Source organism: Centruroides vittatus, unplaced genomic scaffold (genome assembly GCF_030686945.1).
Source record: "Centruroides vittatus isolate TY-2023 unplaced genomic scaffold, ASM3068694v2 contig_941, whole genome shotgun sequence".
In the NCBI taxonomy this organism is placed as follows: Eukaryota; Metazoa; Arthropoda; class Arachnida; order Scorpiones; family Buthidae; genus Centruroides; species Centruroides vittatus.
The window spans coordinates 615,204-640,951 of NW_027122625.1; the positions used below are offsets into that span (position 1 = coordinate 615,204).

The 25,748-nt window shown below is 32.3% G+C and overlaps 2 protein-coding genes across 2 annotated transcripts; one reads left to right on the plus strand and one right to left on the minus strand.

Annotated features, from left to right (window-relative positions):
• Positions 1-491: 491 nt before the first annotated feature.
• On the minus strand, positions 492-20,803 carry Mpc1 (mitochondrial pyruvate carrier). The gene is made up of 7 exons (XM_067282120.1): positions 20,711-20,803; positions 7,083-7,175; positions 6,948-6,951; positions 1,210-1,225; positions 1,044-1,124; positions 834-966; positions 492-756 (listed from the first exon to the last, which is right to left on the minus strand). Exons 2-7 carry the CDS (start codon positions 7,151-7,153, stop codon positions 717-719), a joined length of 345 nt encoding a protein of 114 aa, XP_067138221.1. The 5' UTR covers positions 7,154-7,175; positions 20,711-20,803; the 3' UTR covers positions 492-716.
• Pdss2 (Decaprenyl diphosphate synthase subunit 2) lies at positions 7,477-19,030 on the plus strand. Its single transcript, XM_067282069.1, has 5 exons — positions 7,477-7,906; positions 15,957-16,293; positions 16,371-16,619; positions 18,453-18,617; positions 18,692-19,030. The coding sequence occupies exons 1-5, from the start codon at positions 7,578-7,580 to the stop codon at positions 18,842-18,844; spliced, it is 1,233 nt and encodes a 410-aa protein (XP_067138170.1). The 5' UTR covers positions 7,477-7,577; the 3' UTR covers positions 18,845-19,030.
• Positions 20,804-25,748: the final 4,945 nt, after the last annotated feature.

Below are 25,748 nucleotides of genomic sequence, written 5' to 3' on the forward strand. Positions count from 1 at the left end.
TTCACTTAACTTAATAAAATATTGCTATTAAAACTTAGTTTTTTTTCCTATTTCTTTAATCAATTATAGGATCATTAATCATTTTGTTATGGTATGTCATCGTCTGTATGTGAAATTAATATATTTGTTTGACATAAAACTTTTATTTTTAATATTCCTGCATTAATAAATGTTAAGAAATGAAAAACAAACTAATATAAATTTAATATATATATATTTTTTATCATCTTATTGATATTTTAGTACTTCTCAAATTGATATTGTTAACAATGCCAATTCAAAAGTTTCAGAATTTATCATTATTCCTTACAATCAGATTCACGAATTCAATAAATTATAAAAGCAAAAACAAAAAAAATGCAGATGAGATATTAAAAATACACAGAATAATAAATATTGATTTTCAATATTTATCATTTAAACATTATATAATAATAATAATGTTCTAAATTATTGAATGTGCTTCAAGATATCGTAAAAATGATTAAATATTCAAGTCAAACAAAGCCTATTCATTTATTTTCTATTTTATTATTATATTTACAAGTTAAAATTTAAAAAAGAATTAATCTTCTGTATGTTAAACAACAATGAACAAAAATTTTTTGTAATACATTTCTTACTTACAATTATTGATAACTTTCCGATTGATTTCTCGATATCAATCATCTAAATTAATTTAACTAAACAAATCATTATCTAACTTAATAATTTAATTAATTTTGAAGTTGTACATTCTGTTTATCAGATGAGAGCCTGAAATTTAAAACAAAAATTTAATGGATAAAAATTCATAATATTTTAATATAAAATATGATTAAAAATTAACTCACTCGTGTTTTATCAGTCTTGTGCCTTGAATAATTTGTGCAGATTCATTTGTAAAATGACAAGCAAATAATAACAGATTTCGAGGTTGTACTTTCCAAGCGAATCTCATAAAAAGTAATGAATATATACATAACGCTAAAAAGAAAATAATATTTAATGGCTGAATTAATAAAAGTTAGTCCAGAAAACTTTAATAAAATATATTAAAATACCTAAAGTCATCTTTCCACTAATAAATGTTGGATCTTTTTTGAAATCTGCAATTGCAGCAAGTGGAATTCCCCAATTTGCAACTGTAAAATAGTTTCAATATTTCTAGTTAATTTTATTTTATATATATAAAAACATATTTTAATTACAATATTTATAAAAACTTACCAGGTCCCCAAAAATGCTGAAATAAAATTAAATACATATATATATTATTCATCCATTAATAAATAGAATATAAAAATTTTATAATTTAAATTATATATAATACTATAGTAACTCCTGCTTTTATTGCTCCTCATTATATCACTCATTCGGATATATTGTTTTTTTGTCTTCCAAAAGCACTTTAGCCAATAATTTTTTAAAAATTAGTCCCCATTGAACTTCTACTGGAAAAAAAATATTAATTTATTCCAATCACTGACATTGAAATTACCATTATGTGAAATACAAACCACAAAAAAAGCAAGTTAGCACAGAGATCAAAAATAGACAAAACAGATGGATAGATACATTGGTTGTATCACACCATCTGATATATCACTCATTTAATTTATCTTGCAACATGCAAGACATAACAAGAAGCTACTGTATATATAACACCATTTATAAATAATTATATTACAGTAGAAACTATTATAGGATCAGAAGTCTTTCAGATGAACAAAACTTTGGATAATCCGGAAACTTGTTTTGTATTTTGGGTACATTTAATCTTTCTTGGACAATAAATATTGTAACAGAATTACAGTATTTGAATGCAAATTAATATACTCAAAATACTCATATACAAAATAATTCTTTAAAAATCTTGTACAATAATAATTATGTTAATTTAATAACCGTATATATATATATATTAATATATTATAAATGTCCTCACTTAGTGGTTTGTTTAGTTTATTGTATGAATCCTTCATCATATACAGCAGGGATGGCCAACACATAGACCGCGGTTGACCACAAAGGTTCTGAAAGTAGCCCGAGAAGCTAAAGTTGAACAATTTGCTTTCACTTAAATTAATGTTTAAAAATCTTAATTCGATAATTTATTCTTACAATAATAGACTGTCTGTGCAACGTACCCATGCTGTTTGTATTTATTCCGATAAACAATGCAAATGAATGTTAACTTTTAAATTACAGTAGAGCATCGATTATCCGACCCCCGATTAACCGACTTATTGGTTAACCGACCGCGTTCTAGTCAGCAAATTCAAATGTCCGCTAGTGATGTGGCGCTACAATATTTGGTTATATCTTGGCTACTTTAATATTATTTTTGTTAAATTTTTGCATGTTTTAGCTGGCAGCACTGGCTCGACCATAAAAGGGAGGCTAGTATTTAAACCAGACCTAATACACTATACTAATAATGTATTTTTTCATACTTTTCGGTTATCCGACTTTTCAGTTATCCGACCAACCCCTGTCCCCAATTGAGTCGGATAATTGATGCTCTACTGTAATTGTAGTCGCAATGCATGCACATATAAATGGAAATTGCATAAATGGCGCAAAATCATGTGTCAGACAGTAACGTGACAGCCCCTGGCTTCAATCTACTTGTTACTCCTTGTTTGTGCGCTTGTATTTACTTTCAATTTTAGTTTTTTATTTATTTATTCATACAGTGAACAGAAGCAGGTATGTTAGTTTATTAATTATTGTTTTAAATGTTATTAATATTTAACCCTATTATTTTAGAATGAATAAACTAAGTACAGGCCAGAAAAAAATAAAAACTTATCATTATTTATTTATCATTATTAATTATTTATTAAAATATCTATGAAAAATTTGAAAAATCCTAAAATTGTTTGCCCATATTTGTAGTCGCCCACAAACTATATTTTACTGAAAAAGTAGCCCCTAAGGGATAAAAGTTTGGCCACACCTGATATACAATATATGATGAACAAGCCACTAAGTGAAATGTTTTGTCAATTATTTACCCAATAAACCAAATTACCCAAATAGCCTTTAAAATGCAGTCCAATTTATTTACGTACCAAACATTTTCGGTCAAATTAACTGACCTTCGTCAGGATCGAACAAAAATTTTTACCAAACGGATTTGGCAAAGAAATTCCGTTTGGTAAAAATTTTTGTTCGATCCTGACGAAGGTCAGTTAATTTGACCGAAAATGTTTGGTACGTAAATAAATTGGACTGCATTTTAAAGGCTATTTCGGTATTTTGATTTATTATAGTAAGTGCAGTTAGAGATTTAGTGATTATTTACCCAAATTATCGTACATAATTTACAGTAATATCGTATATTTTCAGTGAACTAAAATTTTCAATTGATTCAAAATGTAATAAAAGTTTTTATTTATTTAAAGTTACTTCCTTAAAGTATTTGTTCACAATATTAAACATAGATGGCAATCTTTGATTAATAGTTATTTGCAAAAATTAAGTATCCTGCAAAGAATGAGTTGCAGGAAAAATTAATAAATAAAAGAGGAGGGGGAAAACAAACATGTACTGTACAGTACCTAAAATAAATTGAAGAAAATTAAGAAATAAGGAAAACTTTATTCATAGCTGGACCAGTCAACTATTATTAAAACAAAATTGTTTATTCTTAAAAAAAAAAAGTACATAAAAATGCTATACAAGTTCAACATAAGAAAATGCTTTGTTCATTGAAAACTTGACTTGAAAGGAATAAAAATGCAATTGGCACGGCCAAATATACAAATAAATTTGAAAGAATAAAAAAAAATTTCTGAAAGTATTGCTAGTTTATTGAAATTACAAATAGCAATGTGACCAGAATCAGATCAAATTCCATTCCAAACAAAAAAGTTTATATTAATGTGTAAGAATCACTACAGGCCGAAAGGAAAATCCTCAGCTTCCCCTCTCAACAGCCTTGCTAAACACCAGATTTTGTAAATCACTGAAATTTGACAAAACAAAAGTTGCATAGGTTTTCATAGCATTATGTTAAGCTCCTAAACAGTATTCCAGTCAGAGGGAGCAAGGAATACCAGATGCTGTTTTTTCCTCATCTAAAACTTAGTGTCTCTGGCCGCTGATAAGTACAGATAAAAAGAGAGTTAATGGTAATTACATCTATTCATGAAGACAAGCAAATCTGGTTGTAGCAATTATTCCCTACATAAAGCTATTCCTTATGATACACGTGGACAAGAAAATGGGAAAAAGAAGAATTGGAATGATCAAACAAATTAAAACTAATTTTTATTGATACATGTAATAATGGGCACAAGGAAAATTCCAATTCAAAATTTAAGCAAAATTTTAATATGGAATCAAATGAATAAAATTAATTATGGTTCTTTTCTGTTAATGGGATGCCAATCATAACTTTAATCCGACATCTGTGTTGCTCTGCTAAGACTCACATTGAACTGTTTGGCCCATACAACCATGCTCTAGCTTCGAGTAGCTCACTTGACTGTTTGTGAAGTACTTGATATTATATAGTTTCACACCCACATACCCTAAAACTATCCCACATCCATTTATATATTTAAATTGTTAAAAATTTCATAACAACTATGGTTATTGAAATACTAAATATAAATGGTGTTATGACAGCCCACACTATCGTTCCAATTATAAGTGATGGAGCTTGCCTCTTTAGAGCAATATCCTTTGTTTTGTATGACACTCAAGTGATGGCCAAAGAAGTACGTGCAGAAATAGTGACTTACGTGATGAGTCATTGGGATGATTTTTCAATTATGTCACATGATAGTGATGGAAATAATTATAGCAGTGCTGCAACTTGAGTGAAGACTGTCTTTCTCACAGACATTTCTATGTCGCATGTTCCAGAGTAAGCTCAGAGAATAGTCTGGTCATCTTAGCCCCGAAAGGTTGTACTACAAACGTGGTTTACAAAGAGGTACTGGGGTAACTGAAACTATTTTTCTGTATTTATAAATTTATTTATTTATTTAAATTTAGGAATTTTCAGATAATGTCATTTATGTTTCGAAAAAAATTAAACTCAGATTTATAGTATCTCGGAATCCCATAATACAGGTAACCCCTGTATAACACAGGAGTTATGTTCCAAAAAATTGCCATGTTATGCGAATCCGTGTTATACGAAACAAAGAACTAGTATGAAAAGGGGAATTAGGTTCCAAAAATTAAAAAACATGCTATTATATTTTCATAATTAAGATAAATATCTTTATTAAAATTTTCTTAAGAAGTAATACATATTAATATAAATTAAACAATGTTTTCATTGTCATCACTAAGCACTATTAACCGAAAATTTTTAATCTACGTAGCCAAAAAAAAAGAAACAATTAAAGTCTTAAAGTAAACTTGTAAAGGTGTGGATTGTCCCAATGGTCAGAGGTGCGGTTCAATGCCTAAGAACTGGTGACGGAATAAAGCAAGTATGGAATAAGGGGAAAACATCTGGCAACACAAAATGTGAAGCGCCGAGATCTGGCAACAGTGAAGCAAGTTTTGAGAAGTACCAAGTGTATTAACAGAAGGTGGGAAAAGAAAATTTACATACTGTACTTAAGTACTAATAGTTCATGAAAATTATGCATGAAAATCTGATAGTACAAAAAATGTCAAATGAGGTATCTTTCGCACTTAAAAGCTTTATCACATTTATTGAATGGGGATTTCCCTAATTTCAAATTAGATAAAGTTCACTTTTAATGGTTTTTATTACATTTCATGTTGTATGAGGGTTTTACCCAATTCTCGAACTGTGCTAGAGTGAATCCGTGCTACGAAAGCACTGTGTTATATGGGAATGTTCCCAATTCTCAAACCGTGTTAGAGTGAACCCGTGCTATAAAAGTGCCGTGTTATACAGGGGTTACCTGTACTTGAAACTTAAATTTAGGTGCATTAGCAGTCTGTAGTTTGAAACAAACGAAAATCAGTAATTTTACCAAATTATTCTTCACCCAAAAACCTAATAACCAGTGCCAGTCCACTTAAATTATATGGCAAACGTTTTCGGACACTTCACTGTGCCCTTCCTCAAGCCTTCTAATCTTCTTACAACAAATTTTCGAACAAACGAAGTCATATTTCCGTTACGCACGGGCCAACCAAAAAAAAAAAAAAAAAAATTTTATTCGGTTGGCACGTGCGTAACGGAAATATGACTTCGTTTGTTCAAAAATTCGTTGTAAGAAGATTAAAAGGCTTGAGGAAGGGCGCAGTGAAGTGTCCGAAAACGTTTGCCATATAATTTAAGTGGACTGGCACCGGTTATTAGGTTTTTGGGTGAAGAATTATTTACAATCCGATGTTTTAGTAGGAGTTTATGTGTATTTTACCAAATTAGCAACAACTAACAATCAATAATCTTAGTGAAGTACCGAATGAGGGTTATTTCTATCAAGTTGCAAAATCCTCGTGGGTAAAGCCGCGGGTAACAGCTAGTTAAGTTTTATACTTGCCTCACACTTAACAGCTAGTTAAGTGTGAGACAATGCGACACACGGATGCCAAGGGAAAAATGTCTCCCAGAAAGTCTTTCATGGAAAACTGGCTCCTATTTAGGTGTTATAAACGTGAAGAAAACCCGGAAAACTCCACGTGGCCAGGTACAAACCAACAACCAGTAATTGGTGCTTTTATTCACCCATCCACCAGTAGGTCTGCTATGTTAATTTGCAGAAATTTCTATTATGTTTATGGTAATTATATGCAGGGATGGCTGTAGGATTTACCTGCCCCGGGAAAAAAGTTATTAGTGGGCCCCAAAGTATTTGAGAAAAAAAACAAAATGTATTTTTTCATCAAATTTTCTTAGAAATTTAAAAGTAAGGGACCCCTCCGAGGGCCAGGCTTCGGTCTGAGGCCCGAAAAACTCCCGTCCGAGTCTGCCCCGATTACATGCATTTGTATAAATACAAGTTTTCCTCAAGTACACTTACCGTGCTTCAGTTCCAAATTCCAAGGCCAGGGTCATCGAGGTTATATTAAATGAATGAATAAAAAAATAATCTTCATTATTCACATAGTTACGTGACAAGAAAATATTACAGCGCAATATATAAACAGAGAAATACCTGCATAAATACTCCTTAAATTCTTTACTCTTCAGATGATCGACACCTCTTCGCAACAAGCGTGACGCCATGTTTAAAGTCCTCTGCTGCCATCTACCGGAGATTTAAAATAAAATATTTAATTTATTATAAATCTTTGTTAATAACGATAATTCTAGATTTTCCTTTCTTAAAAAAAATATTACGAAAAGCACAAAGAATTTTTAGTTATTGAAATAATGTTTAAAAAAAGTTAACAGAAATTCCGCATTTCGTTATTATTTTGCATTATAAAAACTTTCGACTTTTAGATATTTTACCAATATAAATGATTGCTGTAATGTAATTAATGTATATATTTATTAACCTAAATGCCACTTTAAATTATAGAGGAATTGTAGGTCAAAAGGTCACGATGCACAAACGGAGAAGAAACCGGAAAAAGTCGTCTGCGTTTTAACACTGCGCATGTCGGTTTTCCTACTTCCGCATTCGTAACACGAGCGAGGAGAGCACATGATGAAAACATCAATTTCATCGATAATAAATCAATTTCGGATAATTTTCAAGCAGGATCGTCGGTTATTTTACAGTTTGTCCGCTAATCATAGATATGTGAAAACGCTCGATTTGAGGCTTTTTCAAAAAGTAAATAGCTCTATAAGTTCTCGGACGACCTCGAAAACATTAGATTGGAATAGAGCAGTTTCTGATGCGGAAAAGATCGTCGGTTATCCCACGTCCTACTTCAGTCTTAGATGCCTTCTTAGCGACGAAATATCCAATATTGCTCTACATCTGAGGAAATTAGTTGGTTCCAACCATCCTCTTCTCAAGACAGCTAAGTAAGATGTTCACTCTTTTTAAATTATTGCATATCCTAAGATATAAGGCACTTGTGCTGATTGGGGGGTACGGCTATTTCAGAAGTTTTCTTCCAGAAAATTAATAATTTCTAGACTAATTTGACTCAATCATGTCCAAAACACGTATAATTTGTTGGAAATTAGCGATATAAAATATGCTATAAACAAAAAATTGTCGGAATACTTACCGAGTGTACCCCGTTCGAAGACGCCATTGCTTAAGCACGATGTCGTCGCGGAGCAGTACATTAGATGGCGGACGCGTACGAAGCATGTCACGTGACATTTCTCGGGTCCCTTCGGTCACGTGACTATTCACTCGTCTCGGCCACGCCTCGCATCTCTGACGTGTTTCCTGATAACTTAATCTTCTCGCGGAGGAATTAGCTAAACTTTGGAGACATCACGTGATTTAACCGAGCCTTTGAAGCAGTCCCCGGACTACAGGTTGATAAACTTTGCATTAGTTACGTTTCCGGTAATACCGTAACGTTCTACAACAAATCCCCAGACTCAATTTTTAAAAACTAAAGTAATAAATGATCGAATTACTTTAAAATTCAGATGAAATTCCTGTAGTTCCTAAATTATTAAATAATTATAAAGTTGTTATCTAAATTTACAAAAAAAATATATAACTTTAGTGAAAAAATAAAATCATAACAATATTATACATATAATTTATGTAAGATATGTGACTAATTCCATATAAAGACTTTTGTTTGGAAATAAAATGTTTTCATTAAAACAATAGATGAAACGTGTATTAGATCGGTACTCAGTGTCAACACTTTATCGTTAAATAATGTACAATTAATTTTAGTACTTTCATAATATTTTCGAAAGTTCCAAATGATATCACAGAGAAATTCACTTGTTAGAATGAAAAAACATGAGAAATGACCTTCAAAATGAATAAAATGAACCTATAAAGGTTACGACAGTTACGTTACAGAACGTATAGTCAAAAATAATAATAAATACAAAAATTAATTATTCTATTATTTTATCATTAACTCATCTAATATGGCCAGTGACATAATAATGAGTCGGTTTCAAATTACAATATTTATTATAATTTTATATGCATTATCTATTAAATTATTACTAATATGATATATATTATGATGATAAATATTAGTCAGATGCAACAAAAGATGTCTAATGTCTTCAGATAAATATATATAACTCTTTATATAACTCTTATTTTTTTCTTAAGACACGAAAGAGATTAGGCTATTTAAAAGCAGAGTAAAATTATTAGTTATTTATCGAATTATCGTACGTCGTTACATGTTGATTTTAATCCATATTTAAAATCGCATGATGTTTGAGATTAATCTCAAAAGACACTGTGGCCATTTGGCCTTTTTCAGGTGCCACAAAAATACAAAACAAACCAAACATTAGAAAATTAACAAAAAAAAAAAAAAAAAGTGAACAAAGTAATTTCCTGCATTAAAACAGAAAAGGCATAAGTGATCCGTTGTAGCCAAAAACCCTTCGGAAAATTTACTTCGCCCTTCTTCCCTCTTTTCTTTTTGGTGTATATCAATTATCATTGTTAGAATTGATTATGCAGGAAAAGTCTTTGATCAGCAGAATCGTTGGTTTTTTTTTTCCTTTCTTGTTTTCGGTTAGAACGTTTTTACTTTGGAGATCTGACTGAGAGGGTTTTTCTTATGTTTGGGTTAAATTTATTCTTGTTAGTTATTTCTTGAAAATTTCTATGTAACAAGTTCCAGTATTTTATCATTTGAAAGACTGGGTCAGTTCGTCCAATTGAAAGTTTTGTTGAGGGTTTTAAGAAGTTATAATTTAGACGATGGCAGTAGTTTTCCTTCCTGCGATGATTTTCGAAAATGCTTAGAAGATAACTGTTATGCGTTTTAAGTTTTATAAATTTAAAGGAGAAAAGTATAGTTTGCTTTACGTATAAAGTTTTTATGTTGTCGATTTTTTCTTGTTGATAACAATTGGAAGTTGATTCGTAGTAGTTGAATTTGATGATGGCTCTCATTAGGTGATTCTGTTGTGTTTGCAGACGGTTAACGATATAGTTCTCCATATAGTTATACCGCATAGAATTTTCGGTTCTGTACAGATGGGATATAGTCGTTTAATCGTATTTATGTTTAGGAAATCCTGTATTTTTCTGATTATGCCAGTAAACTTGGTGACAGTTTTTGTTACATTTTCGATATGTCTATCGTATTTGAGTTTATCATCTATCAAAACTCTGAGATATCACTTCAAATAGGTCATTCAAGTAGATATTAAAGAGGATGATGATAATCGGACGGTAATTTTCTATGTCCCTTTTAGACCCTTTATTTTTGTATATTGGTATGACCATATTATTTAAATCGGAATGATCCTTAAATATGTTAAGTATCGCACCCTGTAATATGAGATTTTGGACTCTGATATTGTTTTTGAAGAATTAAAAAATGTAGTAGCTAAATTTAAATGCAATAGGGTACCGGGTATAGATCAGATTAGAATACAATGTTTTAAAAGTTTATCTAATCAATCTCTATTAGACTTGTTTAATAAAATTAAAAGAACTGCAAGTTTCTCAAATAACTGGATTGAAATTCTATTCGAATATAAAAGAGTTGTATCGAGAAAAACTGTATCGTTTCTTTTTACGTTTTAAGTTAAGAATCTTATAATCGAGATGGGTTGATAATTATAGTTATATTTTTGTAGATTGTAAAATTTGTTATATTATGTATTTTCTCCTCGTAATGGATGATAATGTCTAATACAACACATAAATAAAATAAAAAATAATACGGAATTAATCAAACACTTTATTGTAATCACAGTTTACAAATTTACGGTAGAATTCTTAAATAAGATGATTCCATGAACTCATTTTCGGATTACCTGTATTACAACGTGAGCCAAATTTAAACTGTGCTTACGGGTACAATAATCATTAGTGCAATTGTCCCAACCACTAAAATGTTTTCTTCTCTATGAAAGAAACTGCCATTCTGATGTGGGACTTTCCTTTGTTCTTTTCTAAATGAAACAAATATAAAATACAGTACTTAAATCAAAGTTTGAGTCTTTATTCGTTTCTTTTTCGGTCTCCTTTTAAACTCTCATATGAGAAGTTCAGTACTTTCTTTCATACAGAATTGAAACATTTTACAATAGTTGCGATAATTGTCTTAATAACTATGCATTAGCATTTCTTAAATTTAGGTTAAGCTGTCCTAAAGATGAGCGAAAGTGGTCCCTATGGAACCATTTTATTTTACAATAAGCAATGGCTTATTTAAAGCTGAGTTTGTCAGATTCAGTCACTAGTTTGTGTGTTTTCTAAAACCATGGCTATTTCAAATCAAATATTTCCGGATCTTAGTGAATTTCGAATGCAAGACCTTTTTCTTGTCACAATAAATAATAGAGAAACCATTCAGTGGGCAATGGACAACGGTCTACTAAAAAAACATCGTATTTGCGAAAACGGACGTTGTACGACAGGAAATTTGATGCGACTGGAAGAAACGGACAAAACAGACGGGTTAATTTGGCGATGTTCAGCCGGTAGGTCTTGCAGAAAGAAGATTTCTATACGCAAGGACTCGTTTTTTGAGCAAAGCCATTTACCGATATCAAAGATTATACAATTGGCATACATGTGGGCGTTTGAGATTGATAAACAGGACTTCATCAAGCGAGAACTGCGGATTTCTTCTGCCCACACAATTGTGGACTGGAAGCAGTTCTGTCGTGACATATGTCACGAGTGGTTTATCCAAAATCCAATTGTTATTGGAGGGCCTGGCCATATTGTGGAAATCGACGAAAGCTGTTTTGTTCGTCGAAAGTATAATCGGGGTCGTCTCGTCAGAGAACAGTGGGTGTTCGGTGGATACGAATGTCAGTGGGTGTCTTAAGAAAAAAATAGAGTTATATATATTTATCTGAAGACATTAGACATCTTTTGTTGCATCTGACTAATATTTATCATCATAATATATATCATATTAGTAATAATTTAATAGATAATGTATATAAAATTATAATAAATATTGTAATTTGAAACCGACTCATTATTATGTCACTGGCCATATTAAATGAGTTAATGATAAAATAATAGAATAATTAATTTTTGTATTTATTATTATTTTTGACTATACGTTCTGTAACGTAACTGTCGTAACCTTTATAGGTTCATTTTATTCATTTTGAAGGTCATTTCTCATGTTTTTTCATTCTAACAAGTGAATTTCTCTGTGATATCATTTGGAACTTTCGAAAATATTATGAAAGTACTAAAATTAATTGTACATTATTTAACGATAAAGTGTTGACACTGAGTACCGATCTAATACACGTTTCATCTATTGTTTTAATGAAAACATTTTATTTCCAAACAAAAGTCTTTATATGGAATTAGTCACATATCTTACATAAATTATATGTATAATATTGTTATGATTTTATTTTTTCACTAAAGTTATATATTTTTTTTGTAAATTTAGATAACAACTTTATAATTATTTAATAATTTAGGAACTACAGGAATTTCATCTGAATTTTAAAGTAATTCGATCATTTATTACTTTAGTTTTTAAAAATTGAGTCTGGGTATTTGTTGTAGAACGTTACGGTATTACCGGAAACGTAACTAATGCAAAGTTTATCAACCTGTAGTCCGGGGACTGCTTCAAAGGCTCGGTTAAATCACGTGATGTCTCCAAAGTTTAGCTAATTCCTCCGCGAGAAGATTAAGTTATCAGGAAACACGTCAGAGATGCGAGGCGTGGCCGAGACGAGTGAATAGTCACGTGACCGAAGGGACCCGAGAAATGTCACGTGACATGCTTCGTACGCGTCCGCCATCTAATGTACTGCTCCGCGACGACATCGTGCTTAAGCAATGGCGTCTTCGAACGGGGTACACTCGGTAAGTATTCCGACAATTTTTTGTTTATAGCATATTTTATATCGCTAATTTCCAACAAATTATACGTGTTTTGGACATGATTGAGTCAAATTAGTCTAGAAATTATTAATTTTCTGGAAGAAAACCTCTGAAATAGCCGTACCCCCCAATCAGCACAAGTGCCCTAGATCAGTGGTTCTCAACCTGTTTTTGCCCATGAACCCCTTTTCCTCTTAATTTTTTTTGTGGACCCTCCATACACATTGCACAGAAAAAAAATCTTATGTTTTCACTAATAAAAAAAGAAAGGAAAACATTCAGAAATGTCACTGTCAAGTGACCTGACGCTGATGGTATAAAATTCTCCTAACAAACCCCGGTTTTACATATCTCATTGACAAAGGTCAAAGAGAGATTATATGTTGTATACGTATTCAATATTTTAAATAATTTATATTTTAAATTTTATGCAAGAATGAGTAATAAAGATATTGACAATATATATACTGTAGAAATTTAATTCTCAGTAAAACAATTGTTCTGAAGTAGAATTAGTGGTTTATATCACCACTAAAATATCACTGTAAACCCCCAATTCAGTACTTTTTTCTGTAGACTCCGGTTGAGAATCATTGCTCTAGACCAGGGGTTCTCAAAGTGGGCGATACCGCCCCCCTGTGGGCGGTGAGTAAATCTAGGGGGGTGCTGGTGGCAGGGTACTGAACAGTGACCAAAGGTAAAAGTTGGGGTATCTGATGGGTTAGGGGGCGTTGGGTATAATTTTATGGAACAAAGGGGGCGGTAGATCGAAAAAGTTTGAGAACCAATGCTCTAGACAGTGTTTCTCGGTTTTGATATCCGTCTACTACTTTCATTTTTGTAAGTACTGAGTACTCTTTTGTCAAAAGACAAAAACAAAATACTTTTTTGGCTAGCCAAATGCAGTACTTATCGCAAGTTGAATAGAACAATCTGCACAAAATATATCTGTTTAAAATAATTTGATACTGTCGGCGGTGCGTTATCCTGCCAGCAGAAAGTGTAATTGCCCGAGGCACCCACCAAGAGGAGGCCCTGGACCAATCTTTTATAAGATCACTACTGTGGTAAGAACATCAAAATTTAAATTTGGTGCCACATCGGGGGAACCCTAGATTGCCGGCTTAGTGCGAACACGGTGCAGAACTTTCGCAAACAAGGACACCTGTAAATTTTCCTGTAGAAAAATGAAGTTGACACTGTACATGGGTCCCCTAATACAATTTTGCCTAGGTCTCATTAAGCTTTAACGTGTCATCGGTTACTATGGTATTTTTTTCTTAATAATGATTCTGTGTGTTAGTGATACGTAGCCAAAAATTGCCATATAACCCGTCGTGTATGCTGGGGAATGTGCTTTAAGAAACGCCACTCTAGATGTTCCTTGTAAATGCATTTGCCAATTAAATGATTTCTCTGCTTTGTCGTAACTTGTGTGTCGTGAGATCAAAAAGAAGAGTGCTATAAATTTACTTATGTGACTATTTCGTAAAAAATTATACGAGCCATTTCCTGAATGACTTACCCAAGTTCTATCTTTTTCTAGCATTCAAGTACATGCCATATTTATACATGACTATTGACAAGTTGAATGAGTCCTTTTGCCCTTTTTTTGAACAAATGATATACATAATGTTTCTTAATAAAATGCAGTCTTGAGGATTTTATTTTTTTGTCGGTAAAAACTAGATTAATTTATAGGTGTGGGGACTAGTATGGGCTTGAGTTTTCTCTGGGATCGAGGAAAATTCCCCAGCTTCCATCTCTCGTCGGTCCTGTGTATACAAATATAGTTTTCTGATAGTTTATTAATATTAATATATATGATTGAAATTTCAAGATATATAATAATACTTGAATTACTTTTCAATATATTTTTTTTAAATTTGAATTTTATTTAGTTTTTCCTTTAAAAACATTTTTTTTTTAATTTTGACTATGAGGAAATTTGTTTATATCTTATTTTTTTAAAAAAAGCCATTTATTTAACAAAATGAAAATGAATGTTTGAAGAAAAAAATTTGAAATTGTGCTTTAGCTGGTCTATGGTTTACTTGATTAAAGTGTATACATTTCCTTATTCTGATTGATAATATATCAGCCCACAACTAACTATTTACACAAAGATATTTATATACATTATATTTTCCTGTTAAACATTGAATTCTTTATTTATAATGCACAGCAGGCCCTCAATTTAATGGACCATGATTCAATGTATATAATGTATGTATTTCTGTCTTAAAGGAAAAATTTAGAAACTTTTTATTTGCAAATAGAGCATGCTAAAAGGTTGAGTCAATGAGTCAATGAATATGAATTATTCAATATATGTTATAACAACGCTTTAATGTATCCAATGCATTGTGAGTTTATTATTGATGTGTGTTTTTGAAATACATTCGACTTAACAGATTTTCAGCAATAGCAAACACTTTTCTAATTATTAATTATAGCATAATATTAGTCCGATTAATTATGGTGATCGTTTGGCATAGTATAGCAAACATCGTCACCCAATTAATCCATTAAATCGATGGCCTATTGTAATTCTATGAAACAAGGTTATTATTGAAAAAATTTTACTCTGATGAAAGTTAAAGTTGACTTTGTTTTAAAAAAATATGAGAGTAATGTAATTAAATAGCATTCTAATTGTAATAAAAGAAAAATTTATATTTAAACTGTAACTGTTATTCTGTTATGTTCTGAGGTGTTTGCAGGCATTTTTAGTCTATTAATAAGATAGATATTAAAACAATAAACAGCTTTAATAGAGAAAGTCTTAATCATTATTCCTAACCATAATCAATGCAATTGCCAACTCCATTTGGAATTAAGACATAACTGTTTTATCCATTTATGGTTGTATATGAATTGTTTATAACTCCTGTTATGAATTATTTGGAAAACAAAGTTATGAAAATAAAAATTGAAAACCTGTTTATAATTCCTATTATGTAATTATGAAAAGTTTTTAAATTTTTATTTTCATAACGTTGTTTTTCAAATAATTTGAAAATTATTATTTTAATAGTAGATTATTTCATCAAAAATATTAAAATTATCTTGTTTTTTCTCCAGGCGTTTAATATATAATGGAAGAAATAATATGCAGACACGAGGTTTGATAGTATTGTTAATTTCGAAAGCAGCCGGACATCTCCCTACATCTTCAGATCTGTTGGAAGCAGATAGAAGTGCAGGAATTTCTCAGAGACAGCGGTCATTAGCCGAAATAACTGAAATGATCCATACGGCTCATCTAATTCACAAATGCATATTAAATCTTTCGCAGACAACAATTCCAGATTGTAATATTTTACATGATTTACAGTTTGGTAACAAAATATCCGTCTTAAGTGGTGATTACCTTCTTGCAAATGCTTGTAAAGAACTAGCAGAACTCCGAAATTGTAAAGTAATTATTTTTAATCACTTTTTAAAAAATAAACTATGTTAAATATAACATATATAATAATTATTTTTAAATTTTAGGTTGTTGATCTGATCTCAAAATCAATTGCAGATTTTATGCAAGCTGAATTTTTGGGGAATCATGATAAGCAAGGGAATCCATTACCTACAGAAGGAATGGGTATTTCGGAATGGGAAGAACGCAATTTCCTATGGGTTGGAAGTTTAATGGCTAATAGTTGTCAAGCAACATTAGAATTAGCAGGACATGATGAGAAAATGCAACAAAATGGATATGATTTTGGAAAAAACCTTGGTCTTGCATGGCAGGTAACCCTTTCAGCTTTTGAAAATAAGCAACATTTTTATATTTGTTTTAGATTTGTCCTTTTTTTTTCTTTTTTTTGCATATATTATTTAAGAGTATTCTTAAATAATAGTAGCATCTGTAAGAAAATAGCCTTTACATTTCAGTAATAAGTATTTAAGTAAAAACAAACATTCTTAGCTTAATTTATAAGCTCTCTTCAGGTTACAAAAACTAACAAAAATAAAAAAGTAATATATTCAAAATTCAAAAATTAATGGAAAATTTGTCAATAATTTCTAATAATTTTATTGACAAATTCATTAAAAAATGATTGACAAATTCATCATAATAATTAACCATGATCATATATTTCTACTAATATGGTAAATGTAAACATTTATGACATACATTGAATTTCATTTACTATTGAAACAACATCCAGACTTTTTTCAGTAATTGAACTGTATCAAAATCTGAATGGAAATATTTTTGATTGGATTAATCAATATGTCTTTGATTCTATCAATAAACATTAAATTACAACATGGTTTTGTTTTTGATTGTGTCACAGGTACTGAGTAAAATGAAATTCCATATAAATTTGTATTCCATCCCAAGTAATCCTAAAGGCTTGTCTAGAGATTTATGCAACCATTTACTATTAACAGAAAAAAAATAAAAATATGTTGTGTCAGAAATTTTAGTTTTAGTGTTAGTTTTATTTTGAAATAATTTGTATACTGTATGCATAAAACAATTTTCCGCTTTCTTTGTGTTCATGTTAAATAATGTATTCTAACCGGAATATTTAAAAAAAATCCACTTTCAAACTAATTTTATACCAGCAGTTTATTATTTTTCTCACTAAGGTTTTTGTATATCTTTAATGTTCCATCATCAAGCAACTTTTACATGGAAACTCAGAAGTTAAATTCCAAAAAAAGTATATAAGATTTCAAAGATTTTTAAACATAATGTTCAAAGTGACAGCCACAAATTCTAAAAAGGAATACTTGAAAAGTTTTAAATAACTTGCTATGAACAAAGTACAAAAAGTTGGAACATAATATAAATTTGAAATATACGTTGCTTCACATTGAAAGTCATTTATCAGTTTAAAAGCGCATCTATTTCTACTTCTTGATAAGAAAAACATCATACAATTTTAAAATGTCTACAGGATATAACAATGATGGATGTTAAAGACATCCAAAAACATTAGTGAGAAAAATAATAAACTGCTAGTGTGTAAAAAGTTTGAAAGTAGCTTTTTGTTTGCATTAGAACCTTCTACTTTTGTTTCATCTTGATAATTTTTTTTTCAACAGTGGTCTGTAGAAAATTGTTTTTAATTTTTAAAACCATTACATTCTGCTCCAATTGTATTCTGTAATAAAAACAGTCAGCATGTGCGTTAATAGTCAGAATTACTCTTGTTCATCCAAGAGTTAATCTAAGCATTTGCCATCTGTGAAAATCCAAATCTGCATACGTGAATGCTGCGTAAGACAAGACTATACTGTATATTAAATATTAAAATTTTAAATATTTTAATTTCATTATATAATCTTTTAAATCAAAGCATAATCAATGAAATTTTTATCATCCATAAGATACAGTGCTAATAATTTTTAAGGAATCATATTTATAAACAACTCAGAAACCCAATTTACAGTTAATAAAAATAAAAAGTATGGTACTCAACAATGGAAAATATGATTTATTTTTAATGATAAATAAGAAAATGTTTAATTGTTTTAATACATTTTAAGAGATTTTTTCAAAAAATAATAAAGTTATGTAATAAAATAAATGCTATAAAATTTAATTAATTTTTTAAATTCATGTTATAGGTTCATTCAGATCTACAACCTTTTACAGACTCCTATCGTTATCCTCCCGGAGCACCGTTTGATTTGACATCGCTTCCTGCAATTTTCCACTTAGAACACGACAAAGAGACACTAAGGTATATAACAAACTGCGGAGATTCAGTGGATAATTTGGATTTTAAATCCGTAAGTTTCTTTATCTTAAATATATTTATATTCATTTGAATTATTTCTTTATTAATTTTCATTTATTTTGACAGTTGCATTCAATATTCTCTCAAAGCGAAGGCGTCGAAAAAGCGAAAACATTTTTGGATTCTTACGCCCAGAGAGCCGAAGACGTTTTAAAAGAATTTGGTCCCTCGGATGCAACTAAAGCTTTGTATAACATTATACAAGCATTAAGAGAATAATTATATACAATTTAGACATAAATGTGAAGATATTTAAGAAAGAAAATATATTTTTCCAGTTTTACCATAACTTTGAAAGTTTTTAAATAAATATTTCCTATATAAAATAACATTATAATTGTATTAAGATTTTTATATGAGATGTTTTGGACATCATGCAAGAAAGAGAAAACTCGAATGAAATTTTTATTTTAATATTAACATTTAATTTAATAATAATTATAATCAAAATACTTGCATTATTTTTATATATTGTTAATTTAGTTGTATAATATTTATTGATTCATAACTTCTCTGACAAGAATTAGTTTTATACATTTGATTCAATATAAATTGAATTTATTCTGTAATGTACTTATTAGAATTTGATTATTTATTAAAATTAATATCAGGAAGACGTATAGAAAATTATTTTAAACTTGTAACAGTATTGGAAGAATGTCAATGTACTGTACATTATTACAGATTTTATTAAAATTTCTATTTTTAGTTATAAAAAAGTTGTTAAAATAACTATAATTATAACACAGTATTTATATAATTTTTGCAATACAAAATAAATTTAAAGTTAGAAATAAAAACAGAAGTACAGTACATTCATTGTGAATAATCAAACAATAAATATAAAATTTAAGTCAAAAATCGGTTGAAAATAAACAACCAAATAACAAAATACTACACACATTACACATAAATATGCAGAGAAATGTTCATAATAAAATGTAACAGTTTAAGACGAAAGGATTTATTTTGACAAAGACGTTTTACACCAATAAACAGAACTGTAACAAAAATAACACTCGCTGTAGTCAAAAGTCATTACTTAACAATAGAGAAAACAAATGTTTTCTGCCAGAGCGTTCAGAAATCAGTTCTGTGCAGTTGCAATGATAATCTCGAATTCCCGAAAACTCCGAACGTTCCGAGAGTTCAAATGCTTGCATTCTGTCGTACTGAAAACTCGTAAGTTCCGACGTGGGAATTACATTTCACTATTCGTTTTAAAAATTTTATTTAAAATTAAAATTATCGAAAACGATTTCGTCATATTTTATATTTCACCAATGACAGAATTATCGTGAATTACAGAATATCGTGAAATTGTTTCTAAAATAACCAACTAAAGTTAAAAATAAATTTGTGGTTTCGGGTCCGTCCTAAGATGATGCGACCGAACGGGAAAGGACGGACCCGATATCAAGAACAGACCACACGAAAAACATTCCTGGGATGTTTAGACAGTCCGGGATTCGATTCTGGCCGGATAAGGCGTTGGTCTGCTACTCTGGGGTACCCCAGAGAGGCAGACCAACGCCTTATCCGGCCAGCCAACGTGTATTTTACTATCAAACCATTTCTAAAAAGAAGTACAGTAGAGAGTCGAAAATCGGCACCCTGGTAATCGGAATCGCCCGATAATCGGCACGATTTTCAGTCGGACTGTGTCGTGCTGAATCGAACGTTTTTGATACTAAATTTACTTCTAAAGTATAATTTTCATGTTTTTATATTCTTCAATATATTTATTTTGTTTGTACAAAATAAAGAAATAATTTTTAACGATACGATAGCCTCGATTATTATTATAAAAATTTCCGTTAGGCTTAAAATCGACGAAAATTCAACGCAAAGCGACACGCAACGGAGAAAAATTCAACAGGAAGCGACACGCAACGAAGAAAAATTTGAACATCGGACAGGTTAATATATTTTTTCGTACATAGACCGTAATCGGAACAAATCCCTAATCTGAACAACCCCAGTCCCCAATTGATGCCGATTTTCGACTCTCTACTGTAAATAAGCCTGAATATCTATTCAGGCTTATTTACTTATCTTTTAAATACAATTTATGGTTAATGTTACCTTAGGATCCGAAATGGCGGCGGTGGGATTTTTTCCCTATCTTGGCGACTGCGACGGGGAAAAATTTTTTCCCTAGAATCGTGACGTCGACGCCGTTGAGAATTTTTCCCCGTTCGGTTTCAACCCTGAGTTCGACGTTTGCCGAGTATCCTGTAACCTCGAAACGGCGACGGTCGTGTGTAAATTTGCGACGGTAATTGCGGAGCCTTTTCGTGCCGTTGTGCAAGAGTAATATCGGCGGGTAATTCGTAGTGGTTTTACGAACGAATATGAAAATGCTTGATCTGTGACGTGAATTCTGTTCATTTCGATTCAATTTTATGCAAATTGCCTACCAGTTGGAAACGCCTGCTGCTGTGTTACAGTTCGGTTGAACAGTCGTATTTCTTTTCATAACGATTTATCGGTTTCGAAATAACTATTAGCGCTTAATATTTGTTATTATTACTTCCTGTATTTGTAAGTATTCCTATTTCTTTTATTGTAATATTTCGCTAAGCGTTAGAAAAACCTCTAATTAGAAATTAAGGAAAGGCTTTGTTTTTTTTACCTACATCCCAACCTCCCCTCTTTTAGTTTATTACAAATTGTTCGGAAATGAGTGATTTAGTCGATTTGCTTTCCAACGACGAATTTTGGTCGAAATGCACTTGCCGTGATTTTTACAAGTTGATGGAAGACGACTATTTGGAGTTAGGTGTACCTCCCCTTATCGATAGCGCATTTAAATTTGCTGTGAAATTAGGCATACAGCCGACTGAGTCCGTTTGCATTCATTGTGATTCCGTATGCAAATTATACTACCGGAGTAATAGAGAAAGCTGTTTCCTGCGATGTACGAAGTGCTGGACGAAGATTTCTGCCTTCGAAGGAACATTTAAAAGTAAATTTGGCCGCATTTCCTGGGGTTGCATTCTATCGTTTATATGGCACTATCTTTGTCTGGAATGTACTGCGACGACCTCTGCGATTGCGGCGGGCATATTCAGAAAGACGTGCGTCGATTGGTCCAATCACGTACGGTTGGTAATGCTTATAGCTATGAGTAATTTGTCATCGTTTAAAATTGGAGGGCCAAATAAAACGGTGGAGATCGACGAGACCGTCATATGTAAAAGAAAGTACGAGAAAGGGCATATAATAAAGAGCACGAAATGGGTGGTTGGCGGAATCTGCCGGGAAGACAAGAATTGCTTCATATGTCAGGTGAACGACAGATCAGAAAACACTTTGAATTGGATCGTGTATAAATACGTGAATTCAGGCAGTACGATAATAACGGACGAATGGAAAGGATATATGCATATTGACGACATCGAAGGGGTAGCGGTCGAACATAGAACAGTCAACCATTCGAAAAATTCCGTCGATCCCAAAACAGGAGATCATACTCAGAATATCGAACGCCTCTGGGGCTATTTAAAAAACAAGAAACACCTGCCAAAACACTACACAAGTGATCTTTCTGACTCGTACATGTACTTGTTTATGTATAAAAAATTCATGAATTGGCCCTCCAGAAAACCAGGCGAGAGATTTCAAATTTTTGCTCAACACTTACGCAACATATATCCAGGCAGCGGAAAAGTGCCGATTTGCCTCGAGCCCGAAACCGTTCCTTCAGCGCCTGCGACGATTACGAAAAAGAAAGCTAACAAGAAGAAGGGAAAGATACCAAAAAGCAGCAAAGTAATACTAATTCAAAAGAAGGAAAACGCCAATCGACCAATAAAAGAGCGGCCGAAGCGAAAAGAACAAGGAAGAAAAGAACTGCACCTAACGAAAATCTGGAGGTTAGCGAAACCGAAAAAAAATTGGATCGAAAAGGAAAGAAACAAAGGAAGAAGTAGCCAACCTCCATCGAAAAGTGAGTAAAAAATTAATTTTTCCCTTTTTTTTTATTTTGGTTAAACTCCGCGGATTCTGCAGAGCAATTCAAGATGGCGGCCGGTCACGTGGCCATCTCGAATTGCGGGGAAAAATTTTTTCCCCGTCGCGGTCGCCGAGGTAGGGAAAAATTTCCCCGGCCGCCATTTCGGATCCTAGGGTAACATTAACCCAATTTATAAACAATGCGGTACAACTAAAAATTAAGAAAGCAACAAAATGTATTCACTACTTGTTTATTCTGAATTACTGAGTTTCGAATCCGTAAGAATCCAAGACTAATAGGACATTGTCACCAATAAAAATATCGGTTAATGTTACCCTAGGTCACAAAATGGCGGCGGCTGGATTTTTTCCCTACGTTGGAGACTGCGACGGGGAAAAATTTTTCCCTCGATTCAAGATGGCCACGTGACCGGCCGCCATCTTGAATAGCTCGACAGTATACGCGGATTTTATCCGAAATATAACAAATTAAAAAAAGCGAAAAAGTAATTTTTTCTAGAATCTTGCCATTTTTTACTCACTTTCCGATGAACGTTGGCTACTTCTTCCTTTGTTTCTTTCCTGTCCGATCCAAGTTTTTCCCGGTTTCGCTTACCTCCAGATTTTCTTTCCGTGCATTTCTTTTCTTCCCTGTTCTTTTTCCTTCGGCCGCTGTTTTATTTGTCGATTGGCGTTTTCCTTCTTTTGATGTGGAAGCACTTTCCTGCTTTTTGGCATCTTTCCCTTCGTTTCTTGTTTCCTTTCTGCTTCGTAATCGCCGCGGGCGCCGAAGGAACGGTTTCGGGCTCGCGCCAAATCGGCACTTTTCCACTGCCAGGATAGATGTTGCGTAAGTGTTGAGCAAAAATTTGAAATCTCTCGCCTGGTTTCCTGGAGGGCCAATTCAAGAATTTCTTATACATAAACAAGTACATGTACGAGTCAGATAGATCACTAGTATAGTGTTTTGGCAGGTGTTTCTTGTTTTTTAAATAGCCCCAGAGGCGTTCGATATTCTGAGTATGATCTCCTGTTTTGGGATCGACGAAATTTTTCGAATGATTTACTGTCCTATGTTCGACTGCTACCCCTTCGATGTCGTCAATATGCATGTATCCTTTCCATTCGTCCGTTATTATAGTGCTGCCTGAATTTACGTATTTATACACGATCCAATTCAAAGTATTTTCTGATCTGTCGTTAACCTGACATACGAAGCAATTCTTGTCTTCCCGGCAGATTCCGCCAACCACCCATTTCGTGCTCTTTAATATACGCCCTCTCTCGTACTTTCTCTTACATATGACAGTCTCGTCAATCTCCACTGTTTTATTTGGCCCTCCGATTTTAAATGATGACATATTACTCATAGCAATAAGCATTACCAACCTTATGTGATTGGACCAATCGACACCCGCCTTTCTAGATATGCCTGCCGCAATCGCAGAGGTCGTCGCAGTACATTCCAGACAAAGATAGTTCCATATAAACGACAGAATGCTACCCCAGGAAATGCGACCAAATTTACTTTTAAATGTACCTTCGAAGGCTGAAGTCATTGTACGGCACTTCGTGCATCGCAGGAAACAGCTTTCTCTATTACTCCGGTAGTATAATTTGCATAGGGAATCACAATAAATGCAAATGGCCTCGGTCGGCTGTATTCCTAATTTCGCAGCAAATTTAAATGCGCTATCGATAAGAGGAGGTACACCTAACTCCAAAAATTCGCCTTCCATCAACTTGTAAAAATCACGGCAAGTGCATTTCGACCAAAATTCGTCGTTGGAAAGCAAATCGACTAAATCACTCATTTCCGAACAATTTGTAATAAACTAAAAGAGGGGAGGTTGGGATGTAGGTAAAAAAAAACAAAGCCTTTCCTTAATTTCTAATTAGAGGTTTTTCTAACGCTTAGCGAAATATTACAATAAAAGAAATAGGAATACTTACAAATACAGGAAGTAATAATAACAAATATTAAGCGCTAATAGTTATTTCGAAACCGATAAATCGTTATGAAAAGAAATACGACTGTTCAACCGAACTGTAACACAGCAGCAGGCGTTTCCAACTGGTAGGCAATTTGCATAAAATTGAATCGAAATGAACAGAATTCACGTCACAGATCAAGCATTTGCATATTCGTTCGTAAAACCACTACGAATTACCCGCCGATATTACTCTCGCACGACGTCACGAAAAAGCTCCCTCTACCGTCCCAAATTTACACACACGAAAGTCGCCGTTTCGAGGTTACAGGACTCTCGCCAACGTCGAACTCAGGTATGAAACCGAACAGGGAAAAATTCTCCAAGGCGTCGACGTCACGACTCTAGGGAAAAAATTTTTCCCCACCGCGGTCGCCAGGATGGGGAAAAAATCCAGCCGCCGCCATTTTGTGACCTAGGGTAACATTAACCAAAATATCATAAGGAGGGAAAACAAACATTTAACATGAAGCAATAAAGTTAGAGAGTACATCTCCCAAAGACGACATTTTTTAAAATAATGCTTAAAAAAAGTTCAAAATAGCAGAAACCCCGAGAGTTATACATACAAAAGACATTTACATAAAATTTTGTATTATCAAATTAAAAATTTTTAAAAATCCCGTAATGAGTTACTTAAGTTCCTGGCAACATTTGGTGGCGCCATCTGTTACGATATTTCATTAAAAACATTTTATATTTTCAGTTATTGTAAAATGGCCAAAAAAGCTTAATTTTGAGGGTAGGATGGGTTTATAAAAAATGTAAATGCTAATAAGGGGCCGTCCATAAATTACGTAAAGTATTTTGGGGTGGGTGGGGGTCAAGGATTTCTTACGATTTCTTACTCAGGGGTAGGGGGGTAATAGATCTCGTCTTACGTAATATATTGTTTTTATTTTTTGATCTCGTTGAGTGGTGGAGTTTTGAATTTGGCTTTAATTTGGCGGTTTCTATTAAGAACGCTCGTTGTACTGACGCCATCAGATGTGACGTGATAGAATAATAACGCTAGCAGATTCACTCTCTACACATTTTTTATCATGGGAGAAAGGCCGTGTAGGGGTTTCTCACTGTTTTTTTAATTTTTTTTTATTTGAATAAGTGCACCACTCTTACGGGTATATAACGCTAAGAATACATAAACCAAAATACATGATACAAAGTAAACATAA

Excerpts from the sequence above, each read along its gene's own strand:
- Mpc1 (XM_067282120.1), bottom strand. The coding sequence starts at position 7,153 with ATGGCGTCACGCTTGTTGCGAAGAGGTGTCGATCATCTGAAGAGTAAA. Across the intron at positions 967-1,043 it reads TAGTGGAAAGATGACTTTAG|CGTTATGTATATATTCATTA; the intron begins GTATTTTAATAT and ends TTTTCTTTTTAG. Across the intron at positions 757-833 it reads ACAAGACTGATAAAACACGA|GCTCTCATCTGATAAACAGA; the intron begins GTGAGTTAATTT and ends TTTAAATTTCAG.
- Pdss2 (XM_067282069.1), top strand. The coding sequence starts at position 7,578 with ATGATGAAAACATCAATTTCATCGATAATAAATCAATTTCGGATAATT. Across the intron at positions 7,907-15,956 it reads CCTCTTCTCAAGACAGCTAA|GCGTTTAATATATAATGGAA; the intron begins GTAAGATGTTCA and ends TTTTTTCTCCAG. Across the intron at positions 16,294-16,370 it reads CAGAACTCCGAAATTGTAAA|GTTGTTGATCTGATCTCAAA; the intron begins GTAATTATTTTT and ends TTTAAATTTTAG.